The sequence below is a fragment of the Sminthopsis crassicaudata genome, chromosome 4, assembly GCF_048593235.1.
Source record: "Sminthopsis crassicaudata isolate SCR6 chromosome 4, ASM4859323v1, whole genome shotgun sequence".
In the NCBI taxonomy this organism is placed as follows: domain Eukaryota; kingdom Metazoa; phylum Chordata; class Mammalia; order Dasyuromorphia; family Dasyuridae; genus Sminthopsis; species Sminthopsis crassicaudata.
This window is the reverse complement of record NC_133620.1, coordinates 23140761-23167231: the sequence shown is the minus strand read 5'-3', so window position 1 is coordinate 23167231 and position 26471 is coordinate 23140761. Positions and strand designations below refer to the sequence as shown.

Below are 26471 nucleotides of genomic sequence, written 5' to 3'. Positions count from 1 at the left end.
ATTTTTTGGAAGGAGCCAGGAAAACACTTTTTAGTTTATTGAGTACTTGTGAGGATACAAAAGAATTAAAATACTAATATCTAGCATTTATAGAGAGCTTTAAAGCTTCTAAAGCACTTCTTAGATTCTCATTTGATCTTCACAACAACTCACCAATGTAAGTAATATAAGTAGTGTGTGCCCATTTTTTAGACAAAGAAAGTGAGATATGTATAGAAGAGTCAAATAAGTTGCTTATGGTTACAGACTGATAAGCACTGGAAGCAGGATTTGAATTCAGTTCCTCCCTGGCTCCAAGTCCAGAGCTCTTTTTAATGATCTTGGGATATTTTCCTATAAGATTAAATTCTTGCCTTTGAAGAGCTGATGATCTCGTGGGGAAAATAAAATGTTACTCTCTAGTGCTTCACATATGACCTTATGTAATCTAGTAAATATTGAAAAATAAATGATACAGATCAGTAAACAAGTGCTCAGATTCAGAAGGGCCAAGGTTTTAGGCATGTTGATGACTGAGTGATCAGTTCTGCTACTTCGGATGACGTTGGGCAAATCACTTCATTGATCTGCATCTCATCCATAAAATGAAGATATTAGAATTTGAGTGATTCCTGTTTGAACCCACAGAACCCAGTATTATTTAAAAGTGACCTTCTAAAGCTGAAAAGCATGTTTTCCATCATCCTTTCGTGAAAAGCATTGGATCAAAACTGTTCATAGTTGAAAATCTTTTTTTTTTTTTTTCCCCCCCCCCCTGAGGCTGGGGTTAAGTGACTTGCCCAGGGTCACACAGCCAGGAAGTGTTAAGTGTCTGAGACTAGATTTGAACTCAGGTCCTCCTGAATTCAAGGCTGGTGCTCTATCCACTGCGCCACCTAGCTGCCCCATAGTTGAAAATCTTGATCCCAGATCAAGAAAACTGCAATGTTTACTACTAGCACATATTTCATACCTCTGGAAATAAGTGATTTTTAGTGCATCCTGTCTATACCCATAATCCTTCACCTTGGCAAAGAAGGTAAGGAAGCATGGTTGGTCAATGTAATTTTATAGCATTCTTTCTCAGTTTTTTTTCCCATCAGACATTAAATAAGCACCTACTTTATATAACATGTATTAAGGCTGGTATAGAAAAAAGTAAACAAGGTAAGATCTTTGGCTCCAAGAAGAAAGCCATCTGTCCCATGCTTTGAATTCTTGTGTTTTTAAGGATGTATTATCTCTCTCTTTTTTTTTTTTTTTTTATATAACATGTATTAAGGCTGGTATAGAAAAAAGTAAACAAGGTAAGATCTTTGGCTCCAAGAAGAAAGCCATCTGTCCCATGCTTTGAATTCTTGTGTTTTTAAGGATGTATTATCTCTCTCTCTTTTTTTTTTTTTCCTGAGGCTGGGGTTAAGTGACTTGCCCAGGGTCACACAGCTAGGAAGTGTTAAGTATCTGAGACCACATTTGAACTCAGGTCCTCCCGAATTCAAGGCTGGTGCTCTATCCACTGCGCCACCTAGCTGCCCCAAGGATGTATTATCTCAAATTTCTTTTTCTGATGATTCATTTCTTAGTCATACAAAAAAAATTTTTTTTGAATAATTTTAACACACAAAAAAAGCAGTTTTCACTTCTTGGTTGTTGTTACAATTTGTTTTACGTAAGTTCTTTGTGCTAGAATTGGGACTTTTACATTCCCTTCTCCCACTGGTTTCTTTTCCTAAAACAACCAAGGAACCCCCTAGAATCCTCACTCATATCAATACTGGTTTCACCCATTTCAGGTTTCCATATTGTCAAGTTCAGTTCCCCAAATGTTCACATTCCAGTTCTTAACATTTTTGATTCTTCTGGAATGGGCTTCCCCTCCCCAGATTCTCTGTTTAGGAACCATTCCAGAATGTCTGATCAGTGGTCCTGTGAGCCAAAAGAAAAGTGATGCTGTCATTGAATAGCGAGACTCCAAAGAGAGTCCTCTGATAAAGAAAAGAAACAGTAGATATTCTTGTTCAAAATGTTTTTTCTTAATATTATACACTCCCTGGGTACATAGACTTCTCCTAAATTGTCTGCAAAACTAAATGCACTTAAACTTGTAATTTAGCATCATAATAACCAAAATTAATAATAGATTGAATTGTGTTGTTTATATTTCAAAGACTTCCACCAATGCCTCCCTGATATGATATGGAGGTGATCCTGCGATCCCCAAAGTTGTGCCTTCAGAGCTCTTCCAAGCAGGGAGATGTAAGGGGTGTAAGGAAGCCAGAAAGTGATTGTCTTCCAGAAGCCATTCTAGTTCATTGTTGGGGTCTTTATTGCTGGGAGATTGGTCATGGGACCATGAAAATAGATGGAGTAACCCATGACCATGGAAAGGAATTAGACTAATGGAGTCCTGAGGCCTTGGGGTAGTTTGAGGAACCAGAAAAGCGTTTTAATCAGTCTGTGATACATGTAGGCAGTGTAATTGACTGAATATGTGACATGGCAGTCAGGAAGAGTTCCTCCATTTTTGCATGTGAATCTGTATTTTGTAGAGGAAATTCATAAACCTTCTAGAACTAATAGATAATGGCTTCCCTAGAGATCTTTGTGGTCTGTGTTTTCCTATATGTCTTTTAAGGCCTTTGACATCTTGATGTGATGGAAGTGAGATTGCCTGTCACAGATGAATAGGAAATGGAAGCTTGTATCTTCAGGTAGAGTACCAGGATATTTCGGAATGATGTCATGTTTCTATTTCTCATTTGGGGAGCAAGAAGAAAGGAAGCAGTTGAGAACTGCAGGAGTACACCTGGAAGTTACAGAGTTCTTCAGGAAGGGTGAGATTCACATTTAGAGACCAGCTGGGAGAGGGAAGGGTCAGTGAGCTGCAGAAAGAGAGCAGGATGGATGGATGGAGCATTGGAAAAGGCTTTGAGAGAGGAAAGCCTGAACACTGCTCACCTGCCTTTCCTACTTGGATTAGAACCCTCCGTTCCTGACCGGAGAACTGGATGTCCACACCAGGGTTTCAGGATCCAGGCCCTAGAGCTTCTGTTAGGCCAAACCCAGTTAAGTAGACCGGTCCATTTATCCCACTCTCTGCTGGCTAGCCGAGACCTCAGACTTCCTCACAGCTGCCTACTTCCCTGTATGTATTGGCTTCCCCTATTAATAGATGCTCTTTGGAAATAAGGCCTGTTGCTTTTTAAAATATAAGCAGCGCCAGCTGTGATCCAAGATTAGTGCTAGCAGTCATTCAGTAACAAATCCCATTTCATTCATTCACCTTTGTTTTAGATAGACATTCAGGATCAAGCAAATCTGAGACCCTGCGCAGTCGGGGCCACCAGTCAGCAATGGGCACTCACATCTAAGCCCAGCCTCCTTCCCACTGCTTATTGGCTTGTTGAACAAAACAAGGAAAGGGAGTTCTGTCTTTCAGAGGATTTCCTCAGTGGGGGTTTCCCTTCTACCAGACTAGATCACAATCTCCCTACCCCTTAGGAGATAATTGTATGAATTGTGCTGGCCAAAACCCATCCTTGTCTGCTGGTGGCTCCTTTCCTGGTTCTGTCTCCAGACTTTATGGGCCCCAGGACAGTCACTAGTCGCCGTCCTATGCTTGGAACCTTGCAAACTTGGCAGAGACTGCCTGAGATGCAGCCCGCCAGAGCCTAGCTCATTTCTGTGCCATGGGGAGGCATGGTGGTACCTTCAATGGGAAAGGCCAGATTCTTAAATCTGCTTCCCAGGGTGACTGGGAGAAATGACCTTCCTTTTTTTTCTTTTTTTCTTTTTATTTACCAGATATATTCATGGGTAATTTTTTAGCACTGACAATTGCCAAACCTTTTGTTCCAACTTTTCTTTTCCCCTCCTTCCCTCCACTTCCTCCCCCAGATAGCAGGTTGACTCATACATGTTAAATATGTTAAAGTATAAGTTAAATATATGTATACATGTTCAAACAGTTATTTTGCTGTACAAAAAGAATCGGACTTTGAAATAGTGTACAGTTAGCCTGTGAAGGAAATAAAAGATGTAGGCGGACAAAAATAGAGGGATTGGGAATTCTAGGTAGTGGTTCATAGTCAACTCCCAGAGTTCTTTCACTGGGTGTAGCTGGTTCAGTTCATTACTGCTCTATTGGAACTGATTTGGTTCATCTCATTGTTGAAGAGGGTCAGGTTCATCAGAATTGGTCATCATATAGTATTATTGTTGAAGTATATAATGATCTCTTAGTTCTGCTCATTTCACTCATCATCACTTCATGTAAATCTCTCCAGGCCTTTCTGAAATCCTCCTACTGGTCACTTCTTACAGAACAATAATATTCCATAATATTCATGTATCATAATTTATCCAGCCATTCTCCAATTGATGGGCATCCACTCAGTTTCCAGTTTCTGGCCACTACAAAAAGGGCTGCCACAAATATTCTTTCACATACAGGTCCCTTTCCCTTCTTTAAAATCTCTTTGGGATAGAAGCCCAGTAGCAGCAATGCTGGATCAAAGGGTATGCACAGTTTGATAACTTTTTGAGCACAGTTCCAAATCGCTCTCCAGAATGGCTGGATGTATTGACAGTTCTACCAACAATGTATCAGTGTCCCTGTTTTCTCACATCCCCTCCAACATTCCCCATTATCTTTCCCTGTCATTCTAGCCAATCTGACAGGAGTGTAGTGATATCGCAGAGTTGTCTTAATTTGCATTTCTCTGATTAATAATGACTTGGAGCATCTTTTCATATGGCTAGAAATAGGGAAATGGCCTTTTTCAAGAGAAAGCTCTCACTGTCATCATGTCCCCCAGTTGACAGAGTTCTGTGAGAGCCTCCCTGATAAGCCCTTCCCCTCCCCTTGCGTCATTGTCAGGGCGCTTTCTTTGTCGGCATCACAGACTGTTGGGGTCACAGTGATGAGGTTTACTTTCTGGTTCAGGCCAGACTTGGTGCGGCAGAAATCCCTTCCAGGCCAGAGATTTTTTTTTGGCTGCTTGCCTCATCATTTACCTGACTGACTGACTGTCTCACTGGGAGCTTTATCAGAACCAGCAGAGCTCTCTGGTGTCCATTGGGCCAGTCCATGGATAATAGTAGCAATGATAACACAAACAGGCTTTGTATGGCACTGGGAAGTTACAGAGCCTTCAGGAAGGGTGAGCGAGACCATCTCTCAGGGAGACCATCTCTCAGGGCCTTGGTACTCTGGGTCTGTTCCCTGTCATGAAGCTGACCCAAATGCCCATTTTACAGAAAGAAAACTGAGAGCCTGAGAAGGGACAGGAGGACTCCATGTCATGCAGTGAGTAAGATTCAGAACCAGAATTTGATCCCTCTCTGCCACGGGCAGGGCGCTTTGGCCATGAGGCACCATGAGGTCAGCCAAGAAGGACAGGCCTTTGGGGCCTTGGAGCCTTCCTTCCCTATCCCTCTTCTGGCTCTGAGAGTAGCACTCCTGGTCACCCCCAAACTTCCCCAGAGGTTAGTACTTTGTTCTGGACATACCGTGGCCCCAGCTGCACTGGGCCTGCAAGGCCGCCCGCCTGAGCTCTCTCAGAAGGCCTCCCCCTAACTGCCGTGCTCTTCTTGTGGCCACCATGGCCCTTCTCTGCCCCACACGTCCTGCATTTAGCACTCAAGCTCTGGTCTCTCCCACTGGGGTAATTTCTATTCTTCCTCCTCCTCTGTAGATGGTCTGCCTCCGGGTAATTCTCCCCAGTGCCACCTGGCTGGCAGTTTGACCACTTCTCTGATGCTCTCTTCCACAGGGCTGCAGCCCAGTCCCAGACATTAACTTTCCTATAGCTTCCCCCTCTATCCCTTCCCCCGTCTCATCCCGATAACCCTCCATCCCTCAGCCCTTTTTCAGCCCTTACCCTGCTCTGATCTCGGACTTCCTCTCTCCAATCTTAACCCCAAGCAATTGCCAGTTTTAGCTCTGCCCTCTTTCCCCTGCTTTTCAGTCCTGTATCCCCACTGAGTGGATGGGTCGCCATTTATGTTACCCAACAGCTGCAGGGCGCTCCACAGCCATGCTGTCCATCCCTGATGGATTCCCTTTCTCACTATCCCCACCTCTTCTCCCCAAAAGTTTCCCACACCCCTTCTCTCTCATCTGTGGGCCTTGCCTTTGACTTCACTGAGAAAGCAGGGCTCCTTCTTTATCTGAAAGCCTGTGACTTCACATCCCACTCTCTGACAAGGGTGACCCTTCCCTCTACATGGGCTCTTGATCCCACATCCTCCACCTTCTCCAGAGCAGGTGCTTCCTCTGATGATCCCTTAGGCCTGGAATGCACTTCTTCCTTACCCCAACCTCCCAAAGTCATTCCTCTTTTAAGATGGAGCTCATTTCACACACACACACATACACACACACATACACACACACACACACACACACACACACACACACACACACACACACACATTCAAGTAACAGATGGATGAGACCAAAAGATAAATTGGTCAAAAAACAGGAACAAATGATTCTCAAAAAATTGCGGACCGCTAACAAGTACGTGAAAGAGGTTTCCACCTCACGGCTAATAACAAATGCAAAGTCAAAACAATAGTTTTGAAACAGCAGATGCTTTACCCAGCACGCTGGAGATTGGCAGTGATGACCAAAGTTGGAACCAGTTAAATGTTGGAGGAGTTGCTTCTGGAGCTGTCTATCGGTTTGAACATTTTGGAAAACAGTATAGAGTTATGCAGATAAAGTCTCTGCCCTTGGGCCCAGGGACCCACTGGGAGGCATATGTCCTAAGAACATCCGACAACATCGGCTAGGAAGAAAGGCCTCACTTGGGAAAATTGACATGAACTGATACTAAGCAAAGCAAGCAGAACCAGGAATACACTATACACAATAACAGCAAGAATGTGTAGTGATCAGCTGTGGAAAGGCTTGGTTCTTCTCAGTGATACGGTGATCCAAAACAATCCCAGAAGACTTTGGACAGAAAACACCATTTGCATGCAGAAAAAGAACTAAGGAGGCTGAATGTAAAGTGAGCCTTTTTTCTGTTTTGTTTAGTTTTTTTAATCTCTTCCATGGTTTTTCCCATTTGCTCTAATTTTTCTTTTCCAACATAATTCATAAAACAATATATATTAAAAATAAATAAATTTTTAAACACATAAATCCTCTGCATTTTTATACATTATTAACACAATCCAACAGCAAGAGATACAAAGAGAAATTCCATTCAAAATAACGGTCGATAGTATAAAATATTTGGGAATATATATACCAAAGGAAAGTCAGGATTTATATGAGCAAAATTACAAAACACTTACCACAAAAATAAAGTCAGATTTGAATAATTAGAAAGACATTAAGTGCTCTTGGATAGGCTGAGGGAATATAATCAAGATGACAATAATCCCTAAACTAATCTATTTATTTAGTGCTATACCATTCAGACTCCCAAGAAACTATTTTAATGACCTAGGAAAAAAAACAACAAAATTCATATGGAAGAACAAAAGATAGAGAATTCCAAGGGAAATAATGAAAAAAAAAATCAAATGAAGGTGACCCAGCTGTACCTGATCTAGAACTATATTATAAAGCAGCAGTCACCAAAACCATTTGGTATTGACTAAGAAATAGACTAGTTGGTCAGTGGAATAGGTTAGGTTCACAGGGCAAGATAGTGAATAAAAATAGCAATCTAGTGTTTGACAAACCCAAAGATCTCAACTTTTGGGATAAGAATTCATTATTTGACAAAAACTGCTGGGAAAACTGGAAATTAGTATGGCAGAAAGTAGGCATGGACCCACATTTAACACCACATACTAAGATGAGATCAAAATGGGTCCATGATTTAGGCATAAAGAGTGAGATAATAAATAGATTAGAGGAATAGAGAATAGTCTACCTCTCAGACCTGTGAAGGAGGAAGGAATTTATGATCAGAGGAGAACTAGAGATCATTATTGATCACAAAATAGAAAATTTTGATTACACCAAATTAAGAAGCTTTTGTACAAACAAAACTAATGCAAATAAGATTAGAAGGGAAGTAACAAATTGGGAAAACATTTTTATAGTTAAAGGTTCTGATAAAGGCCTCATCTCCAAAATAAACAGAGAATTGACTCTAATTTATAAGAAATCAAGCCATTCTCCAGTTGATAAATGATCAAAGGATATGAACAGACAATTTTCAGATGATGAAATTGAAACTATTTCCACTCATATGAAAGTATTCCAAATCACTATTGATCAGAGAAATGCAAATTAAGACAACTCTGAGATACCACTACACACCTGTCAGATTGGCTAAGATGACAGGAAAAGATAATGATGAATGTTGGAGGGGATGTGGAAAAACTGGGACACTGATACATTGCTGGTGGAGTTGTGAAAGAATCCAGCCATTCTGGAGAGCAATCTGGAATTATGCCCAAAAAGTTATCAAACTGTGCATACCCTTTGATCCACTACCGGGCTTATATCCCAAGGAAATACTAAAGAAGGAAAGGGACCTGTATGTTCCAAAATGTTTGTGGCAGCTCTTTTTGTAGTGGCTAGAAACTGGAAGTTGAATGGATGCCCATCAATTGGAGAATGGCTGGATAAATTATGGCATATGAATGTTATGGAATATTATTGTTCTGTAAGAAATAACTAGCAGGATGATTTCAGAAAAACCTGGAGAGACTTACATGAACTGATCCTGAGTGAAACGAGCAGAACCAGGAGATCATCATACACTTCAACAACAATACTGTATGAAGATGTATTCTGATGGAAGTGGATATCTTCAACATAGAGAAGAGCTAATCCAATTCCAATTGATCAATGATGGACAGAATCAGCTACATCCAGAAAAGGAACACTGGGAAATGAGTGTAAACTGTTAGCATTATTTTTGTTTTTCTCCCCAGGTTATTTTTACCTTCTGAATCCAATTCTTCCTTTGCAGTAACAACAACAAAATTCAGTTCTGCACATATATATTGTACCTAGGATATACTATAAGATATTTAATATGTATGGGAATGCCTGCCATCTAGGGGAGGGGGTGGAGGGAAGGAGGGGAAAAATTCAGAACAGAAGGGAGTACAAGGGATAATGTTGTTAAAAAAAAATTACCTATGCATATGTACTTTCAAAAAAAATATTATAATTATAAAATTAATTTTTAAAAAAGAAAAATAAAATAAAATAAAAAACACTGTTAAAATGCTCCTCATAATGCTCCCCTTCCCTTATAACAAAAAAAAAAAAAAGCCCCATATTAACCCAAATATTTATGGCAGCACTTTTGTGATAGTAAAGAACTGGTAACAAAAGCAGATGCTCATTGCTGAGGAATGGATGAACAAGGTGTGCTGACTGAGCTAATGGAGAATCTCTGAGCTGTAGAAATCAAGGAATGTAATAAAGAGTCCTGGAAAGGCTTATGTGGACTAATAGAATGTGAAGAACCAAGAGAATAGCAGAAAATGGTGGTGAGAACACAGAATGGAGAGAGCAGCAAGCACAAAATGAGCTTAAGTGAATGTTGCAAGTTACAAAGAACAAGTCGGCCCCCCGCATTCTCCACAGCATGCGACACTGCCTAGATTTTCAGGCTTTTTTCAATGTATTTAACAGTTGTGCTTATTATTTTTCTTTTCCCCTTTTTCTTAAAAAAAATTCTTTATAATATAAGATGGCTCTCTGGAACAAGAGAAAAGGAAGGATATATGGGAAAATTTACATGGACTCTTTCTCAGCCCTAGTCCTGCCAGAGCGGTTTACTCAGTTTTTCATTTATTTGTTACATTTTGAGGTCTAAGTTGCCTCTGTCCCTTCCAAACCTGCATTACAAGAGACCAACATTTGATTTTAATGTATTTATGAAACCATACAATACCAACTTCCATGTATCAGTTTTATCTCTGGAGATAGAAAGCACCTTCCTTCATAGGTGCTTAGTAGTTGATTTACTTATATTACTCAAAATAGTTTAGCCATTCACAGTTACTTTTAGAACCCTCTTTCGAGCAAGATTGCTGTTACTGTACAATGTCCTCTTGGTTCTGCTTGTTTTATTCGGCATTATTTCATACAAGTTCTCATTTTTTTCGAGCCTTTCCTCACCTCATCTGGCCCTGCTCTCCTCCTTCTGATCTTTGAGCAGCTGCTAGGATCCCAGTTCTTCCAGGAAGTTGTACCTAGAAGGCCCAACAGCAGTCACATTTTCCCGCCTTTTCTTCTTACAGATGAGCAAGCTGAGGAACAGAGAAGGAACATGATGTGCCCAACCTTCCATGACTAGTCACAAAGCAGAGTTGTTTTCCCAGCATTTTGTTCATTGTGTAAACTGTTGTTCTGTTTCTGCTTACTTTTCTCTGTGTCTTTCATTCATCTCCGTAGATGTGTCAACGTGGACAGTTTTATGAGTTAGAAAACCTTGTGGTCTTGGAGATTGTGGAGCAGTTTCCAGACACGGGGCCAGTTAGGAGAGGGCTGTATACCTTCAAGAGACCGGGCATTGAATGAGTGTGGGTTGGGAATTTCCTGTAATGGGTGCGTGATGTTCTAGCCTGGCATAGTTTTGTTTTTTAAACAAAAATGACCTTGTTTTACAGGTCTCTGGAGAAGCCAACGAGACTCAGATTTCGGAAGCATTGAAACGATACAGTGAGAGGGCCTTCTTTGTCCGGGAAGCCCTCTTTCACCTCTTCAGCCTGACCCATGTCATGGAAAAAACAAAGCCCGAGATATTGAAGGTAAAGTTAAAGTGCCAGGGGAGATGACTTCATCTCATGACCATTTTCTAGATGAGAAAGGCAAGGCCAGGACCTCACCTTGGCCTTCTGCCTCCAGGTCCACTTCTGTATTGCTCAAGATATGGGAAGGGGATCTGGAATGAGCTGGTGGATTAAACCTCCAACCTTAGACCTTAAGACTGATCTTTTTAGCAGCAGCAGCTTCCTTGAATGGTCAGTGGGAGTGTTGAAAGGGCCTCTGGGATCAGACCCAGCACCCAGTCAACCTGAGGGGATGGATTGAAGCAGTCACAGCTGGTGCCTTCCCTGATGCTCTGGAGGCCACTGTTCCCAACAGGCCTGAATTCCAAGGAGGGCTTCTTTATTTCAGCTGGTGGTCATCGGAATGAGGAACCACCCCATGAACTTGCCAGTCCAGCTGGCAGCGAGTGCGTGTGTGTTTAACTTGACCAAGCAGGACTTAGCCGTGGGGATGCCTGTGCGACTCCTGGCCGACGTGACTCACCTGCTGCTCAAAGCCATGGAGCACTTTCCTAATCACCAGCAGGTAAATGGCATAGGCCCCACATGCAGCCTGGGCTTTGGGGCGGGTGGCCGATGGCAACTATAGATACTTCCAGTCTACCATGTGATGCAGTGTCCAGTAAGCCAGAGGGGTAGTGTTCTGAGGTCTCCCTCTGATACCCACGGGCTCTGGGATTCTGGACAAGTCACTTAGCCACTCAGTGCCCTTGACAAGATGAAAAGAGACAGCGATGGTGCTGGCCCACATTGAGAGGGAGGTTTACCTGGGAGTTTTCTGTGCCAGTAAAACTAGAAGACTAGTAGCTGATCCCTCTTCCCCAGCATCTGGCACATAATGGGCGCTGAATCCTTGCCAAATTAAAGCATTGTCTTCTTTTTGAATTCGAAGTGGTTTCAGCCCAAGCATAGAACTTTTCTCTTCTCCCTATTCCATTTTTTTACTCTTTTGTTCTCTCTGTCTATTCTGAATGAATCTTTTACCTTTGGGAGACAAGTGCCAGCCACCAGTCCCACCAAACCCACCCTTCCATTGGGGTCATTAGTGTTTATCCTCTTGCCATCCTTTGGGCCTTTGTGTGGAAGTATGGCCATGGACTATACGATCTCGTAGTTATAGGCCTCTCCTTCCTCTTCTTTTGTACTTGCTATTCTGCACATCAGAACTGTTGAGGTACCCACATAATTTCAACTTGATTTTTTTTTTTAATTAGGAAATGAGTTCAGAAAGGTTAAGTTACCTGCCTTTAATCACACAGCCCAGAAATCTGGGAGATGCGATTTGATCCTAGATATCTCCTCAACTTAAGTCCACTGTTTTTCTACTACATGGCCTTCCTCACCAAGCCTCTCACCAAGTATTCTTAAGTTGCACACATTTAACTTATATTAGATTGCTTACTGTCTTGGGGACGGGTGAGTTAAGAGGGAGAGAAAAAATTCAGAAACACAGTCTTACGAAAATAAATGTTGAAAGCTATCTTTATGTATTTGGAAAATAAAAAGCTTTTGAAAACTAAAAAAAAAAAAATTATTGATTATATTTGCAAGACTCCGAGCCTGTGGGCTTTCACTGGATTTTTTTAGATGGTATTAATTCTCCCTTAAAAAAACCCTGTCTGTCATTTGTATATTTTAGCCAGACTCCCCAGAGTCAGCTCAGGCACAGCCCTCCTGGTGGCCCTTCCTTTCCCCAGACCTGACTTTCTGCTCTAATCAGCATAGGGAGTCAGATGTCACCGTGGCTTTCCTTTGGGACCTCGAGCTTCACCTTCCTCCTAGGACTTTGTGCCTTTGTGCCATCAGAGTGACCAACATGACAGACTGGCTCTAGCCACACCTTTACTACGGGGCAGGAAGTATCCCCTGAAGTGCTTATCCTGCTGATTGCCAAGGCGCCCATTCCATCCCCATTTTCTTTAAAGCCCAAATAGGATAAATGACTTCTCCAAGCTCTTCCAGCAGACCAGCATTGATTAGGCACCTACTAAGCTCCAGGCCCTGCAACAGCAAGGTCATTCAGGTCATAAATAGCAGAGCGAGGGTTCCAGCACATCTTTGTGAATATTCCAGTAGGAACTCTACATTCTCTGCTGCTCCTGCTGGATCCCCACACCTCTTTGTGGATGATCCTGAAGATTAGTTGGCTCGTTTTCTGGCTTGTGCTACTTCTCTCCTTTGAGCAAGAAATTTCCCTCCAAGAAATTACTGAAGCCAGGAAGCACCTTTTTTTCAGCTTGCTGAATGCTAGTCTCCTATAAGATGACATTTTGTGGCTTACCCACTCCCTAAATGACCATGTTTGAGGCACACAGACAGAACTGGACACTCACTGCTCTGTTGTAAGGATATGCCTTGCTTTGTCTATGAAATCTTCCCTCCCTTTTGCCCCTTTCTGCCACCTGTCTGAGCTCTCAGGTGAGGGAGACAGAAAGCATTGCACAGATCCACTCTATGACCCACATCCTTCGGGGTCTCTCAGAGCACACTCTCTTGGGCTCCCTTGGAAGTCAGATTGCCTTCCAAGCCTGGGGGCAGGCCTATACTGCAGGATCCCCTCCCTTTTGAGAGGCGCCTTATCAGTTCGGCAGGACCCCCAAGCTCCCTTAGCTGAAAGGCAGGCAGCTCCTGCTTTGGGGGTACCCCCGGGAGCTTTTCCACTTTCCCTCATTTCTCCCGCAGCCGGGACTCGGTGTCTAGCACAGTTTCCAGACTTTCACCATCCTTCCTCTCCCTCCCTCTATAGCACTTGGGGACCTCATCAGTTCTCAGAATTGGGTTGAATCACCATCTTCTTGTTAATGATTTTCAAATCACCATTCCTGCCCCCATCTTAAGCTCAGCAGTTCCCATCTTTCCCATAGAGTCTCCTGCCCCCAAACTTCCTTCTTACCTCCCATGCTCTAGGCTCGTACCCTAGTGGGGGTTCCTGCCCTTGGGGGCATTCAGTGCCTGGCACCTGTCAGAGTAGCAGGGGAACTGTACAAGACGAGACTGGGAAGAGAGGGCAGGGCCTGGAGGGCCGGGCTGTCTCTGCCAGGGCAGAATGTACCTGTGCTCCTCCTTGATTGCTTAGTCTTACAGTTTCCCGCCCTGCTCTTGGCTCATCCGGCTACTGCCAGACTTCAGGCCCTCCTACCCTTCCCTCGGGCGGTCACAGATACCACAGCTCCACCTCCAAAGTGAGCCAGCTTGCTCAGTAAAGTCCTACAGCTTCCCATGCTTCCCAACAACTATAGACTCCTTTCTACCTTTCCATACCCATTGGACACTGCCCCCCCCTCCCAATCTCTCACATTGGCCTTCTCATAATGCTCCGTGTGTGACATCCCTGATCTTGTGCCCAGAAAATACTCCCTCTATCTCTTTGGAGCCTTGATTTCATTCAAGAATCAGCCCTCCTCCAGGAGCCCGCCCTGCCCTTCACTTATTTGGTCTTACTCTGTCTTTACTCATCTGCCATATATTGTTCCTCCAAGTGGACTTAGTTAATGCTGGTTGATGGGTGTATATAAATTAGCTTCTCTGGGCAATCAGGAATAAGAGCATTGATTCCTCAGGTCAGACCCACAAGGCAGGGCTCAAGGGCTTTTATACCAAACAGGTGAGAGGAAAGAAGGTTTGGGAAGGGATAAAAATGTGTTGGGAAGACTTCCTAGAGAAGGGTGACCTCCTTGGGACATGTTTGTTGTAAATCATTTTTAAAAGTTATTTTATGCAGATTTTTTTTCCCTTTGGCTTGACAGCTTCAGAAAAATTGCCTTCTTTCACTATGCAGTGACCGGATCCTTCAGGATGTTCCATTTAACAGGCAAGTGTGATCCTGGCAGTAAGTGTCGGCCCAGGGCCTGGGGCAGCACTGGGTTTGTGCCCAGAGGCGGTCGTTGGTTCTGTACAGTGAATGTATCACGATCTGGGCTGTGGGGGGAGATAGGGAGGCAGAGCGCATCCTCCATTATCTCAGAGATAAAAAACCCCTTTGGGAGCATTCTGATTCCAAAACCGTGGCTCTGCCCTCAGCTGTGTCACAGTCTGTCCTCAGAGGCCACTGTAGCTGAAAAGGTGAGCATAAATTGCTACAGATCAAGTGTTTAATAGGAGTAACTAGGCCCAGGTGTCTGGCTGTGCAACTGAAAGTCTGTAGCAGTCCTGTCAGGCCAGTGACACAGGAAATGTCCTCATTTTACTGCCTTTGAGAAGTGAAGCAATTGTTTCCAAAGTCACCAGAGTCAGGGTATTGACCAGAGCTCTTCCCTCAGCATTCTGGACCATGGGTGACACAGAGATTCCCTTTTACCCACCTCTCAGTCACTCCTTGGTTTTTCATAATTCCATGCGCTGGTGTCGCCTATCCAGCTTTCCAAGGACTCTCCTATCCATGATCTCATTAGCGTGGGGTGGCAGATGGGGCTGGTATACTAGCCCCATTTAACAGAGGAGGAAATCAAGGCCTTGAGAAGTAAAGTGACTTACCCACAATCCCATATACCTGAGGTAGTGGAGACAAGACTTGAATTCAGGCCCTCTGGTTGGCAGGAAATCCCCCATCTTGCTAGCTGCAGATTTGGGGGTCATCTGTGGTAACCCCCTGTCTCCTTGCAGATTCGAAGCTGCCAAGCTTGTCATGCAGTGGCTCTGCAACCACGAAGACCAGAACATGCAGAGAATGGCCGTAGCGATCATCTCCATCCTCGCTGCAAAGGTACCTGCCGAGCCAGGCTGGTCACTGGCTGGTGGGCTCGGGCTCTCCCCCAAAGCCAGACTGGTGGAATGGCCTCTTCACTGGGTCAAGTCCCCCCTACGGCAGCATTCTATTGGGAATGGGCCGCAAGTCGGGGTATTCCAGGGATTGTCCCATTCATCCAGTGGTCCTGGGCTCCTGACGAGAATTCTTGACATTTACCTGAGATTGTTTCTTTGCAGCTTTCAACAGAACAGACTGCCCAGCTAGGAGCCGAGCTCTTCATTGTCAGGGTAGGTTGGTGCTGTGCTCCCTCATCAGCCCTTAGACCCTCTCACTTTGACATCCCTACTGTTCTCCCCTCTGGTGCCTCCTTCACACTGCTGCCAGAAGAGTCACCCCTGCCCCACCAGGGCTGATCAGGCCAGTCCCGGACAGCCCAAGGAGCCCAGCCAGCTGCAGGAGCGCTGCCCCGACTCTGCCCCTCGCTCCATGCCACCACATCCCCTTTCCTCTTGATCGCTCCTTGCCCATACCCCCGTCCACATCCTAGCACACTCATTTTTGCTCACGCCTGATTTGCCCAGTGTTGTTTTGTTATGACCTCGAGTGTCAGAGCTGTTTTATCTCCATATCCCCTGGGCTCCTTACAGAAGGTAAGCCCTCCCTAAATGAGTCTTGGAAAAGTCAGAGCAAATCCAATGTTCCTTGTGAATACTGGGAGAGAAACTACCTCATTCTTTCATAGACCAGTAAGTAATCTAAGAAAGGGTAACTCCCACTCTGAGCCCTGAGTGCGGATCCTGCATCTGCCACTTAGATCAGTCCCTTCGCCTCGGGACCACAGGAACCCCATTTGTGAAACGAGAGGTTTGCCCTATGACCTCTAAGGGACCTCCTTTAAAATCCTCTGGATCTGGGCCCTCCAGTATCACTCCTCTCTTGTGAGTGGGGTTGGAAACTCCATCCCCGTCAGAATTAATTCAGTTGAATAGCTTTAGGGAAAGGATTTTCCAGGTTAGTTACTGTTGTTCTGGATGCTGACACAAAAATGGTTACACAAATTTTAATTTTGATTGTGAAATTTGGTACACAGTGATCTGGATCAGAAAGATTTTCAAAAGCAAAATGGGTTGCTGTCCCTTTGGATTTCTCTCTCTAAACAGAAATGCTTAGAATTTAATGAATCATTTTATTTCTGACGGGCATCTGCTTCTGCCAGAAGTGCAGAGTAAAGTTTTCCTTCCACTCTGTTAAGGCAACCTGTTTTACTTGTAGTAGCTCTAGATGAGGGCGTTTTCCTTCCACCAACCCAAAATCTGCCTTTTGCTGCTCACTTGGCCTTCTGAGATCGAGCAGCATAAATCTGATCTGCCCCTCAGAGCCGTCAGGAAAGCCATCCCGTCCCCCCAGCCTGCCTCAGAGAGCACAGTCCAGGCCCTTTGCTATTCCAGACACTTACCTAGCTGCTTCTTGGTTCTTTCCAGCCAATTTCCAAAATGAAGAGTAAGCACAGATTGCTGGGAAACAGCCTCGAAGCTCTCTCATTAGGGGACACTGAGAGGCTGGGGCTCAGGTCTTCCTGGCTCTGAACCTAAGGCACTCCTGACCAAACCATCCGGCTGCTTTAAGTTTGTGAGGACTCGTGGACTTCCAGGGGCCTTTGGACTTAACTCCCCTCTTTTCCTTCCAGCAACTTCTCCAGATAGTGAAGCAGAAAACCAGCCAGAACTCTGTGGACACGACCCTCAAGTTCACCCTGAGCGCCCTTTGGAACCTCACGGATGAGTCCCCAACCACTTGCAAGCACTTCATAGAGAACCAAGGACTCGAGCTCTTCATGCGGGTGCTGGAGGTGAGCCCAGCTGGGCTGTTGAGTCTTTGTGCCATCTGCTGGCAGAGGAGGAGTGGCTGACCGTGCTCTCTCTTTCTCTCTCAACAGTCCTTCCCGACAGAGTCCTCCATTCAGCAGAAGGTCCTTGGCCTTTTGGTAAGGTGTGATGCATGTTCCTCTCCCCCTTTGTCATCTAGTGTGCTCAAAGGAAGGGCCCCAATGACCACTTCTTTATCTTGTAAAATAGCATATTACTTCTTTTGTCTTTTTAGCACCTACACTCCTCAGTAGGATCATCTCCTTCCCCCTGTCAGAGACATCTCCCCCTTATAAAATTCTGACTCTGAGTGCAAAACACGACCTGTAATCCCCCACCTCTACAAAGAAGTGAGGAAAAGTACATTCTTACATCCCTTCTTTGGGCCAGCCTTGATCCTTTCATCTTGCAGCTTTGGAAGGCAGTCACGATAGCTAGGGCATCCAGGTTGTCCACAAGCCTGAGTATGGCTTAGTGATGGGAGAAGACCTGACTGAATTAAATTCAACCCTTTAATGTGTGGAGGGGAACCCCAACCTTCTCTTCAGTGAGTGCTGTAGCTCCCACTGGTTCAGTGGTGACCCGGTAGGAAAGCCATTGTGAATGGAAACTTGACAAACATCAAGAAAGAGGGGTGGTTCCCTATTAAAGTGTCTTTTAAGGTTTGTTTGCTACTAAACTTGTTCAGGCTCCCACATTTGAAATCCTGGTGATATCTCTGATCCTTCCTTTTCTTTTCCTCCCTTTAACCGTCAGTGGTCAGACCCTTTGGATCATCCCTTCATACCCTTCCTTCTGAATCCTTCTTTGTGCTCACGTGCAGCATAATCTGCTCAGTGGGCTGCCACCCCCACTCTCCCTGTCGGTTCTTTATTCACTTTCTTTATGTCAGATCCAGTCATTCAGAGAACTCCCATCTACCCCCAAATTGGATGTAACTCCCTTGTCACTAAGTAGAGTTTGCATTGGTATTTAGGGCCCTCACAGCATGGAGGGCAGCCCCATCTCCCTCTTCACTCTGGGCTTAAATCACAATGAACTTTACCTAACATTTTGTTTTGTTCTGATCGGCTTACACCCTGGTATATGTTTTAGTTGCTAGTGACTAATGTCCTTGCCTAGACCGTGAGCTCCCTGGAGGTAAGGAAAATGACAAATGCTAGAGGGGCTGTCTTAAATGAGCTTTCTACCTTCCCCAGCACTTTTATTGTAGAGCTGGATGATCAGGAAATTAAATTTCAAGTTGTCATAGGGACCAAATCAAGTGGGAGTGCACAGAGTACAGGCTGGCTCCTTTTGCATAGGGAGGGAACAAAAATCTCACAGAACAGGGAAGTTATGAATGAGTGGATGATGGATGGATGGGTAGGTAGATGGGATGAATGAATATGATCTAAAATTACCCACACTGATGGCGTGATGCAGGTGGGAATGAGGATGAATATAATGGCAATGACTAACGGGCCCTAACCTTTTACCTTACCTTTTTATATCTTTATAAAAATGTAATTGTGCCCTTTTGGTGCAGTCATTTGTTTCACATAATTTAGCACTGAGTTTATAAAAACTTAACATATATTCTTCATGAAACCACATTTTATTACTTTGAATATTTTTTTTCTATATCTAACCTTCATTATAACATATCTACATATGTCAGGACTAAGTGACTGCCCCTATCTCATTTATTTTCCTTTTTGATCTGATTTTTCTTGTGCAGCACGATAGTTGTGGAAATACATGTAGAAGAATTGCGCTTGTTTAGCATGTATGGGATTACTTGCCATGTGGGGGGGTGAAGGGAAAGAAGGGAACACATTTGGAACACAGGGTTTTGTGGAGGTGAATGTTAAAAATTATTCATGCATTATGTTTTAAAAGTAAAAAGCTTTTTAAAAAGAGAAGAAAGGAAGGGAGAGAGGGGAAAGGAAAGGGAAAAGGGAAATTGAAAGGGAAAAAGAAAAGGAAAGGGAAAGGAAAGGAAAGGATGAAAGTGAGCCACTACCAAATGTTTTTGATAACTACTACTTTATAATTGTAGGTCTGGTACAGCTAAGCTACCTTCCTTTGTATATTTTTTTCCATCAATTCCCTTGATATTCTTGGTCTTTTGTTATTATTTTTTCTAGCTCTATAAAGTGATTTTTTGCCAGTTTGATTAGTATAGCCCTGAATAAATATATTAATTTAGGTAGAATTGTCATTTTTATTACATTAGCTTAGCCCACCCATGAGCAATTGGTATTATTCCAGTTGTTTAGATCTGATTTTATTTATTTATTTATTTATTTGATCATTTATTTATTTATTTATTTATTTTGTGATTGTGTTCATATAGTTTCTGGGTTTGTCTTAACAGGTAGACTCCCAAATATTTTATGTTGTCTACAGTTATTTTAAATAGTATTCGTCTTTTTATCTCTTGTTGCTGTGCTTTGTTGGCAAAGAAATGCCATCAATTTATGTGGCTTTATTTTTTATCCTGCCACTTTGCTAAAATTGTTAATTGTATCAATTATCAGAATCAATAGGATTCTGTGAATATGTCAAAATATCATCCAAAGAGTGATAGTTTTGTTTCCTCATTGCCTACTTTAATTCCTTCAATTTCTTTTCCCTCTCTTATTGTTAAAGCTAACACTTCTAGTACACTATTGAATGATAGTGGCGATAATGGGCATCCTTGTTTCACCCCTGAATTTATTGGCAATGTTTCTTGCTTATTCCCATTACATATAATGCTTGCTAATGGTTTTAGATACATGCTACTTCTCATTTTCAGGATAATTCCATTTATTCCTATGCTCGTATTTTAATTAGGAATAGGTGTTGTATTTTGTCAAATGCTTTTTCTCCATCTATTGAAATAATTATTTGATTTCTGTTAGTTTTTGACATAATCGATGTTGCTGATAGTTTTCCTTGTGTTGGAGAGCCTTGCATTCCTCGTATCCTAGTGTATTATCTAGTGATAAATTACTGTAATCTCTTTTCTAATATTTTATTTAAGATTTTTGTATCAATTTTCATTAGGGAAATTGGTCTATAAATTTCTTTCTCTGTTTTGGCTCTTCCATGATTTAGGCATCAGCACCATAAAAGGAATTCGGTAGGATTTCTTCACCTATTTTTCCAAATATTTTATATAGTATTGGGTTTAAATATTTTTTTTTTGTTACTGATAACTTCTTGTCTTTTTCTAATCAAATTAACTGAAGGTTTATCTATTTTATTGGTTTTATTCTTTCATAAAACCAACTCAACTTTATTAGTTTTTTATTTATTATTTATTAAAATTTTCAATTTCTTTAATCTCTTCTTTGATTTTCAAAATTTTTGATTTTGTATTTAATTGGGCAACCTATATATTTTTAATGAAGTTTAAATTAAGTATGTTCCTTGGCCATTGAAACCTGTTTATCTTCATCTCTTGGATAAATTTCCTAATCTTTTGTTCCATGAGACCTGAAACAATATCGTTTCACTGTATTCTCTCTCCATTTAGTAAAATGTGTAGTTCTAGTATCAGTTTTTTTTTTTTTCTCAGTATAGCAATATGTTTATCAAGTTCATCATCCCATTAATGAGGACTATACTTCTATGCCCTTTGTTTGACACTTGTTTTGGCAGTGATTTGGATAGAGTAGAGCCTTAAAATGGACAGAAGAATTTCCTCAGTAAAAAGATCTTTTCAGGCTTCTGTGCCATCATCTTGGCGTTGTGTTCCCTGTGAAAAGGGGTTTTTTCCCTCTTAGAGATGGTTAGCAGCTTCTCGGATACTGGTCTTCTCATTGTTCTTTCAACTTTATGGAGTCAGCACGTCTTGTGGAGGAGTCAGTAACTATCCCCTCCAACTGCCGGGTCCCTCTGAGGATCTTCACAGAATTCATTAAGTTCTTTTACAGCAGTAGCTTGTCAATTTGGACAAACTTTTTGTCCTACTGTACTGAGGAAGCCAGTCCAACGTGGTGTAGCTATAGTCACGGCCAAGGTCAGGCCCAGATCTATAAAATGCTAGTGCTAATAGTGGACTCCATCATAGGAACTCTCCTGAATGTTTTTGTTTTACAAAGTATTTTGTAAATTCGAGCTCCTTCCATTATTTAGGCATCCAAGAAGGTAAAGAACTTGGGGCAATAAGGTGAACATTTGGCTAGAAGCAGGGAACAAAAGCCCATTGACCCTGAACAAGGAAATAATCTTTTTCTTCCTTCAGGAACCTGTTCAGGTGCTGCCTCCTAAGAGAAGCCTTCCCTCATTACTTCAGCTAATTGTGATCTTTCCATCAATCAGTTAGTCAACAAACATTTCTTCATTGTCTGCTTGAAGCAAAGCACTAGCAAACAAACAAAAATGTCAGCTTCTGCTATTATTTATCAGAGGAAACATGTACATATATGTAAGTATATGCAGAATAAACTTGCGTGTTAAGTACAATGTAGTTAGTGATAGAGGGCCTTAAATCTTTCTGGAGCACCTCATTTGAATTTCTCTGTTTACAATCTGCTCTTTATTTTTCTCACCTCCATACATGTCAGTTGCCCCACCATATGAAAAAATGCTCCACTATCACTAATAATTAAAGAAATGTAAATTAAAGCAACTCTGGGATGCCGCTTCATGCCCCTCTGCTTGGCAAAATTGACACAAAAGCAAAACGAAAGACTTAAGAGCTCTGTTCAACACAATGACCAATTGCGATTGAGAGAACCCATGATGAAAATGCTTCCATAGTACCTTCTGACTGAGAGGTGATGAATTCAGGTACAAGTGGAACTAAGATGCTTTGGACTTGCCAGTGTGGAAATGTGTTTTGGTTGACTGTGCATTCTCTTACTTGGGTGTTATTTTGTTTTCCAATGAGAGGAGAGTAGGACAGAGAGAAAATAAGATTTTTGTTCACTGAAAAAATAAAATTATTGACATAAAAATGTCATGTGCCTCTTCGCTTCCTATACTGTCACTTGAGGGCGTGTATTATCTTTTTCAGCTTCACATGCCCAGCCTCACAGATTGCCTACCACACAATCAACAGGCTTTCCCTGAGCCTGGAGAAACAAAGGAAAAGCAAACGCAGCCCCCTGCCCCTGGGAGCTCATATTCCAGGGAGGGAGACAGCATGCATCTCAGTGGGGGCATGGAGGTTACCTGTAGAATAAGAAGAAGGGAACTTTGGGGAGCGTGTAGTGTAGCAAGACGGGTAGGAAAGGCTTCCTGCAGAAGAGGATGTTTAACCTGAGTCTTGAATTGGGATTTGAAGAGGCAGAGGTGAGCAGGAAAGGCATTCTATCCTTGAAGCTGTGGAGGTGGAACCTTGCCTAAAGGATAGGAAGTAAACAAGATGGAAGGTGACTAGTGACTGTCCAGTGCAGTGAGAAAGGAAAGGCAGGAGCAGAGTGGGAAGAGCTTTCAGGGTTTGAGAGGAGCTTTACTTGGCTGAAAAGGGGGAGACAAGAGGCAGAGATTGAATTAGGATGTGGGGCACTGTTATGGAGAAGGAATGGATTGTCGAGGAGAGGGACCAGGAGGCTGAGGTGAGAGGTGAAGGGCCTAGAATTAATGTGGTAGCTTTGTACAGAGAGAGAGGGGCAAGTGTCCAAGGAATAAACAATATCTGATGGCTGCTTGGCTGGCTAGAGTGGGGCACTATGCTAATGATAAAACCTGAGAGCCCCGAAGACGAGTGGCCACAAGGGATGTGGGGGCTCAGTGGAGGGAGATGATGAATTTTGTGAGATGCCAGCAGAACACCCAGTGTGAAGGGACAGTTTGTGATCAGATTCCTGGGTGTGGGCACTCTCTCTCCATGAGCGCCGGAGCCGTGGGAGCTGCAGGGAGAAGCGAGAGCTCGGGAAGAGCCTTGGGGATCGCTCCACTTCAGTGGGCATGGCTTAATTAGGAACCCAGTAAAGGAGACTGAGAAGTGGGGGGTCAGCAGAAAGCACCCCACAGCAGAGTTTCCCGGGGAGGCAAGGGGGTGCAGTGGTTGGACCCACTTCCAATCCAGCCTCAGACACACACTCTGGGCAAGTCTTCATCCACTGGAGGGGCAAATGGCAGACTGCTCCTGTGTCTTTGCCAAGGTCCACGGGGTCCTGAAGACCAGAACTGACCAACAGAGGCCCCCTAAAAAGCAGGAGAGGGGTCAGAAAGGATGCTAATGTTTGGACTGAGGAAAACCCAAGTTCTCTAGCGATTTGGTTAAAACCCAGTATATCCTTACTCATCAAGAGTTTTCTTGTGCCTCGCTTCCCTCCAGAACAACATTGCAGAAGTCAAAGAGTTGCACTCTGAGCTGATGTGGAAGGACTTCATAGACCACATCAGCAAACTCCTGCACAGCGTGGAGGTGGAAGTCAGCTACTTTGCAGCGGGAATCATCGCTCACCTGATATCCCGAGGGGAACAGGCCTGGACACTGAGCCGCACACAGAGGAACGCCCTCCTCGATGACCTGGTAGGTGCCATGGCACACTGGGCAGCAGCCAGTGCCCGCTCTGAACCTCTCTGCCCTGCGGCAGTCACTGGCATGCTCAGGTGTGCTCTGTCTTTGTGTCTTACAGCATTCAGCCATTTTGAAATGGCCGACACCGGACTGCGAGATGGTGGCGTACAGGTAACTGACATGCCCGTGAAGTATTTACTGGGCGTCCGGTGCCATGAGCCCCAGAGGACTTGGGAGGTTGAAGTCAGGCACCTGTCTATAACCGGCAACCCTGGAAGGGGTGACCAGAGGAAGGTCTGGGAGGGAGGGTCCAGAAGGGAAAGGTCATGGCCTTGGACCCTCACAACCACTCTATGGGTAGGTGCTGCTTTCTATGGGGAAACTAAGTCTCAGAGAAGCAGACGGATTTGCCTGTGATCAAATAGTGTTTATCAAGGAGGTACTTTTTGTCAGCACTGGGCTCAGTGAGCTTCAGAGACCCCCACAGCCCGGTCTATCTGAGTCTGATTCAGGGGAACAAAGACTCCCCCATCTAACTCAAGGATAGTCCTCGGAGGAGAGGAATATGGAGATGGTGGAGAAGTAGGGCGGTCCTAGATTTTTCTATTGGAGGGAAAAGAGTGGAAGGATGGGAAGAGCTTGAATCTGAAAACAAAAATAATACTTTGTTAAAAAATCTGTAATAAGGTGATCCAGCCTCTGGAGCAGAAAGCTATTGCTTAACTAGTTGGGACAGGGCCATTTTTGCCAAAAGTGGACCGTTTTTCACCCCCTGATTTCCCTTCCTACTTTGAAAGAAAAATAACTCCGTTTAAATGTGTTCTGCTCTCTGCATTCCCGTCACCATCCCTTTAGCTTAGAGGAGATGGAAGCTTGGAGGATACCAGATGAAGCATGTCTGTCTGGGTAGTAAGGTCGTGCTGATCAGTCACAAGGTAGCAGCTCGTGTTTGTGATTGGTCTCCGGCATTGGGAGCTTCCCCTGCCCTTAGGCCACGGACCCATAAGCCACACTCAGAGGCTTCCCAGCCCAGCCAGTGCCATTTTGTAAGGTGCCGGCCACGTGGCCTGGTTCTCTATGTGGTTATCCACAATCACTCAAATTGCAGAAACTCTTAAGCTTAATCACAGCCCTGCCCCTGGACGCCAAAGGTGCTTCCTAGAGGAGATGAACGACCTGTGATTATTCCCTACGAGCCCTTTGTGGGTTTACAGTCTGGACAATTTGGGAAATGGAAGGAGCAAACTAGGCAGCTAGGTGTGCTGCTCAAGAAGTCACATTGGATTGGAGTCGGGACACTTAGATTACTTTTCTTTTAGGAGCCTTAGTTTCCTCATCTATAAAATGGGGTTAGCAACACTAGCATATTTGCTTCACACAGTTGTTGCAAAGAAATAATTCTGTAGATTCTATGGATATAAAAAAGGCCTAGGAGTTTGTGGCTATGTCCCAAAGCCTTAGTGTAAAGTCCCTGTCCCCATCTGCCCTTGTCCTCCTGCTTTAGCTGACTAACCTTATTGGCCACAAAAAAGCTAGCTTCTTGGGGTTTTTTAAGAATATATTTCATATTTATCTTTTGTTTTTAATGTCACTTAAATTTCCCCTTAAATCTTCTCTATGACAAAGGGAGGCAGCTAGGGGGCGCAGTGGATAGAGCACCAGCCCTGAGTCAGGAGGACCTACGTTCAAATCTGGCCTCAGACACTTCACACTTCCTGGCTGTGTGACCCTGGGCAAGTCACTTAACTCAAATTGCCTCAGCACCTAAAAAAAAAATAAATTGGAGGAAGGAAAGATTTTAAAAATCAGTAAAAACCAACCAGACAATGTTGTAGTGTTCCCTACCTCTGCAGAGAAATGGGGGCAAAATCTTCTCAGAGTCAGATTCTGGATCATTTTGCAACATGTGTTTTGGGGTTGCTCTTCTTTCCATTTCTATTATATTCATTGTTTACATTTTAAAAATTCTGCTTCTTTCTCTGAATTTGTCCTATTCCAGTCCATCTATTTTGGTTCCACATAGTGTAGAACTGTGGGATTTTTTCTACCACAAAAAATCTATCAAGACTTTGGGGTGTGTGAGGACTTTATTGTGGGGAGCACTGGGTTAAAGGTTATGGGGCATTTTAAAGGTGATAGCTTGCTGACATGTTACTTCCCACTGGTCTGTTAGCATTAGTAGAAAACAAGGGGCCCAGCCTCTGGCATGATCTCTCTTCATAAAAAAAAAATCATGTTCTTTTTGGGTCTTGGCCCTTGAAAGGACAAACTAATCTGGTCAGGTCCCAGGTAACTTGGATTCCAAGGCCCAGAGTGGTTTTCCAAGGAGTTTGAATGAACAGAATGTTTTAAATAAGCACAAATTCAACCAGAAGCAAGAGTCAGAACTCAAAAGAAATTATTTTTGTTTGAGCATTAACAAATTAGAAGTATCTTCATCCATCATGGATGTTCATTATGTCATATTTGCAGTGCACTTAGTGGCCTTTCTCTCAGACAGCAGGTATATCGAAAAGAAGCCTTTTATAAATCTTGGAACACTAAAAACCTGAAACTTCAACTTTCTCTTCCTCTCACTTACATTTGTTTTTTTTTTTCTCCCTTGGTTTTGTCCCTTTTTTCTGTTTCTGAGCTCTCCCTCTGATCCCTCTCTCCCCACTGTTCCCCTCAACTTAAAATAGAATGCCTACATTTAGAAGACCCGTCCTGGAAAATGGTGACCTCTCTTCTTGTT

General features: G+C 43.4%; 1 protein-coding gene across 1 annotated transcript in view; it reads left to right on the top strand.

Moving 5' to 3' along the window:
- The window catches only part of LOC141541634 (protein zyg-11 homolog B), a 66145-nt gene that overhangs the window by 36480 nt on the left and 3194 nt on the right, over window positions 1-26471 (top strand). The window contains exons 4-12 of the mRNA XM_074265916.1: window positions 10579-10719; window positions 11090-11266; window positions 14487-14551; window positions 15343-15442; window positions 15664-15714; window positions 17115-17276; window positions 17364-17411; window positions 23552-23749; window positions 23856-23908. Coding sequence (XP_074122017.1) covers window positions 10579-10719; window positions 11090-11266; window positions 14487-14551; window positions 15343-15442; window positions 15664-15714; window positions 17115-17276; window positions 17364-17411; window positions 23552-23749; window positions 23856-23908 — 995 coding nt within the window. The remainder of the gene's footprint in view (window positions 1-10578; window positions 10720-11089; window positions 11267-14486; window positions 14552-15342; window positions 15443-15663; window positions 15715-17114; window positions 17277-17363; window positions 17412-23551; window positions 23750-23855; window positions 23909-26471) is intronic.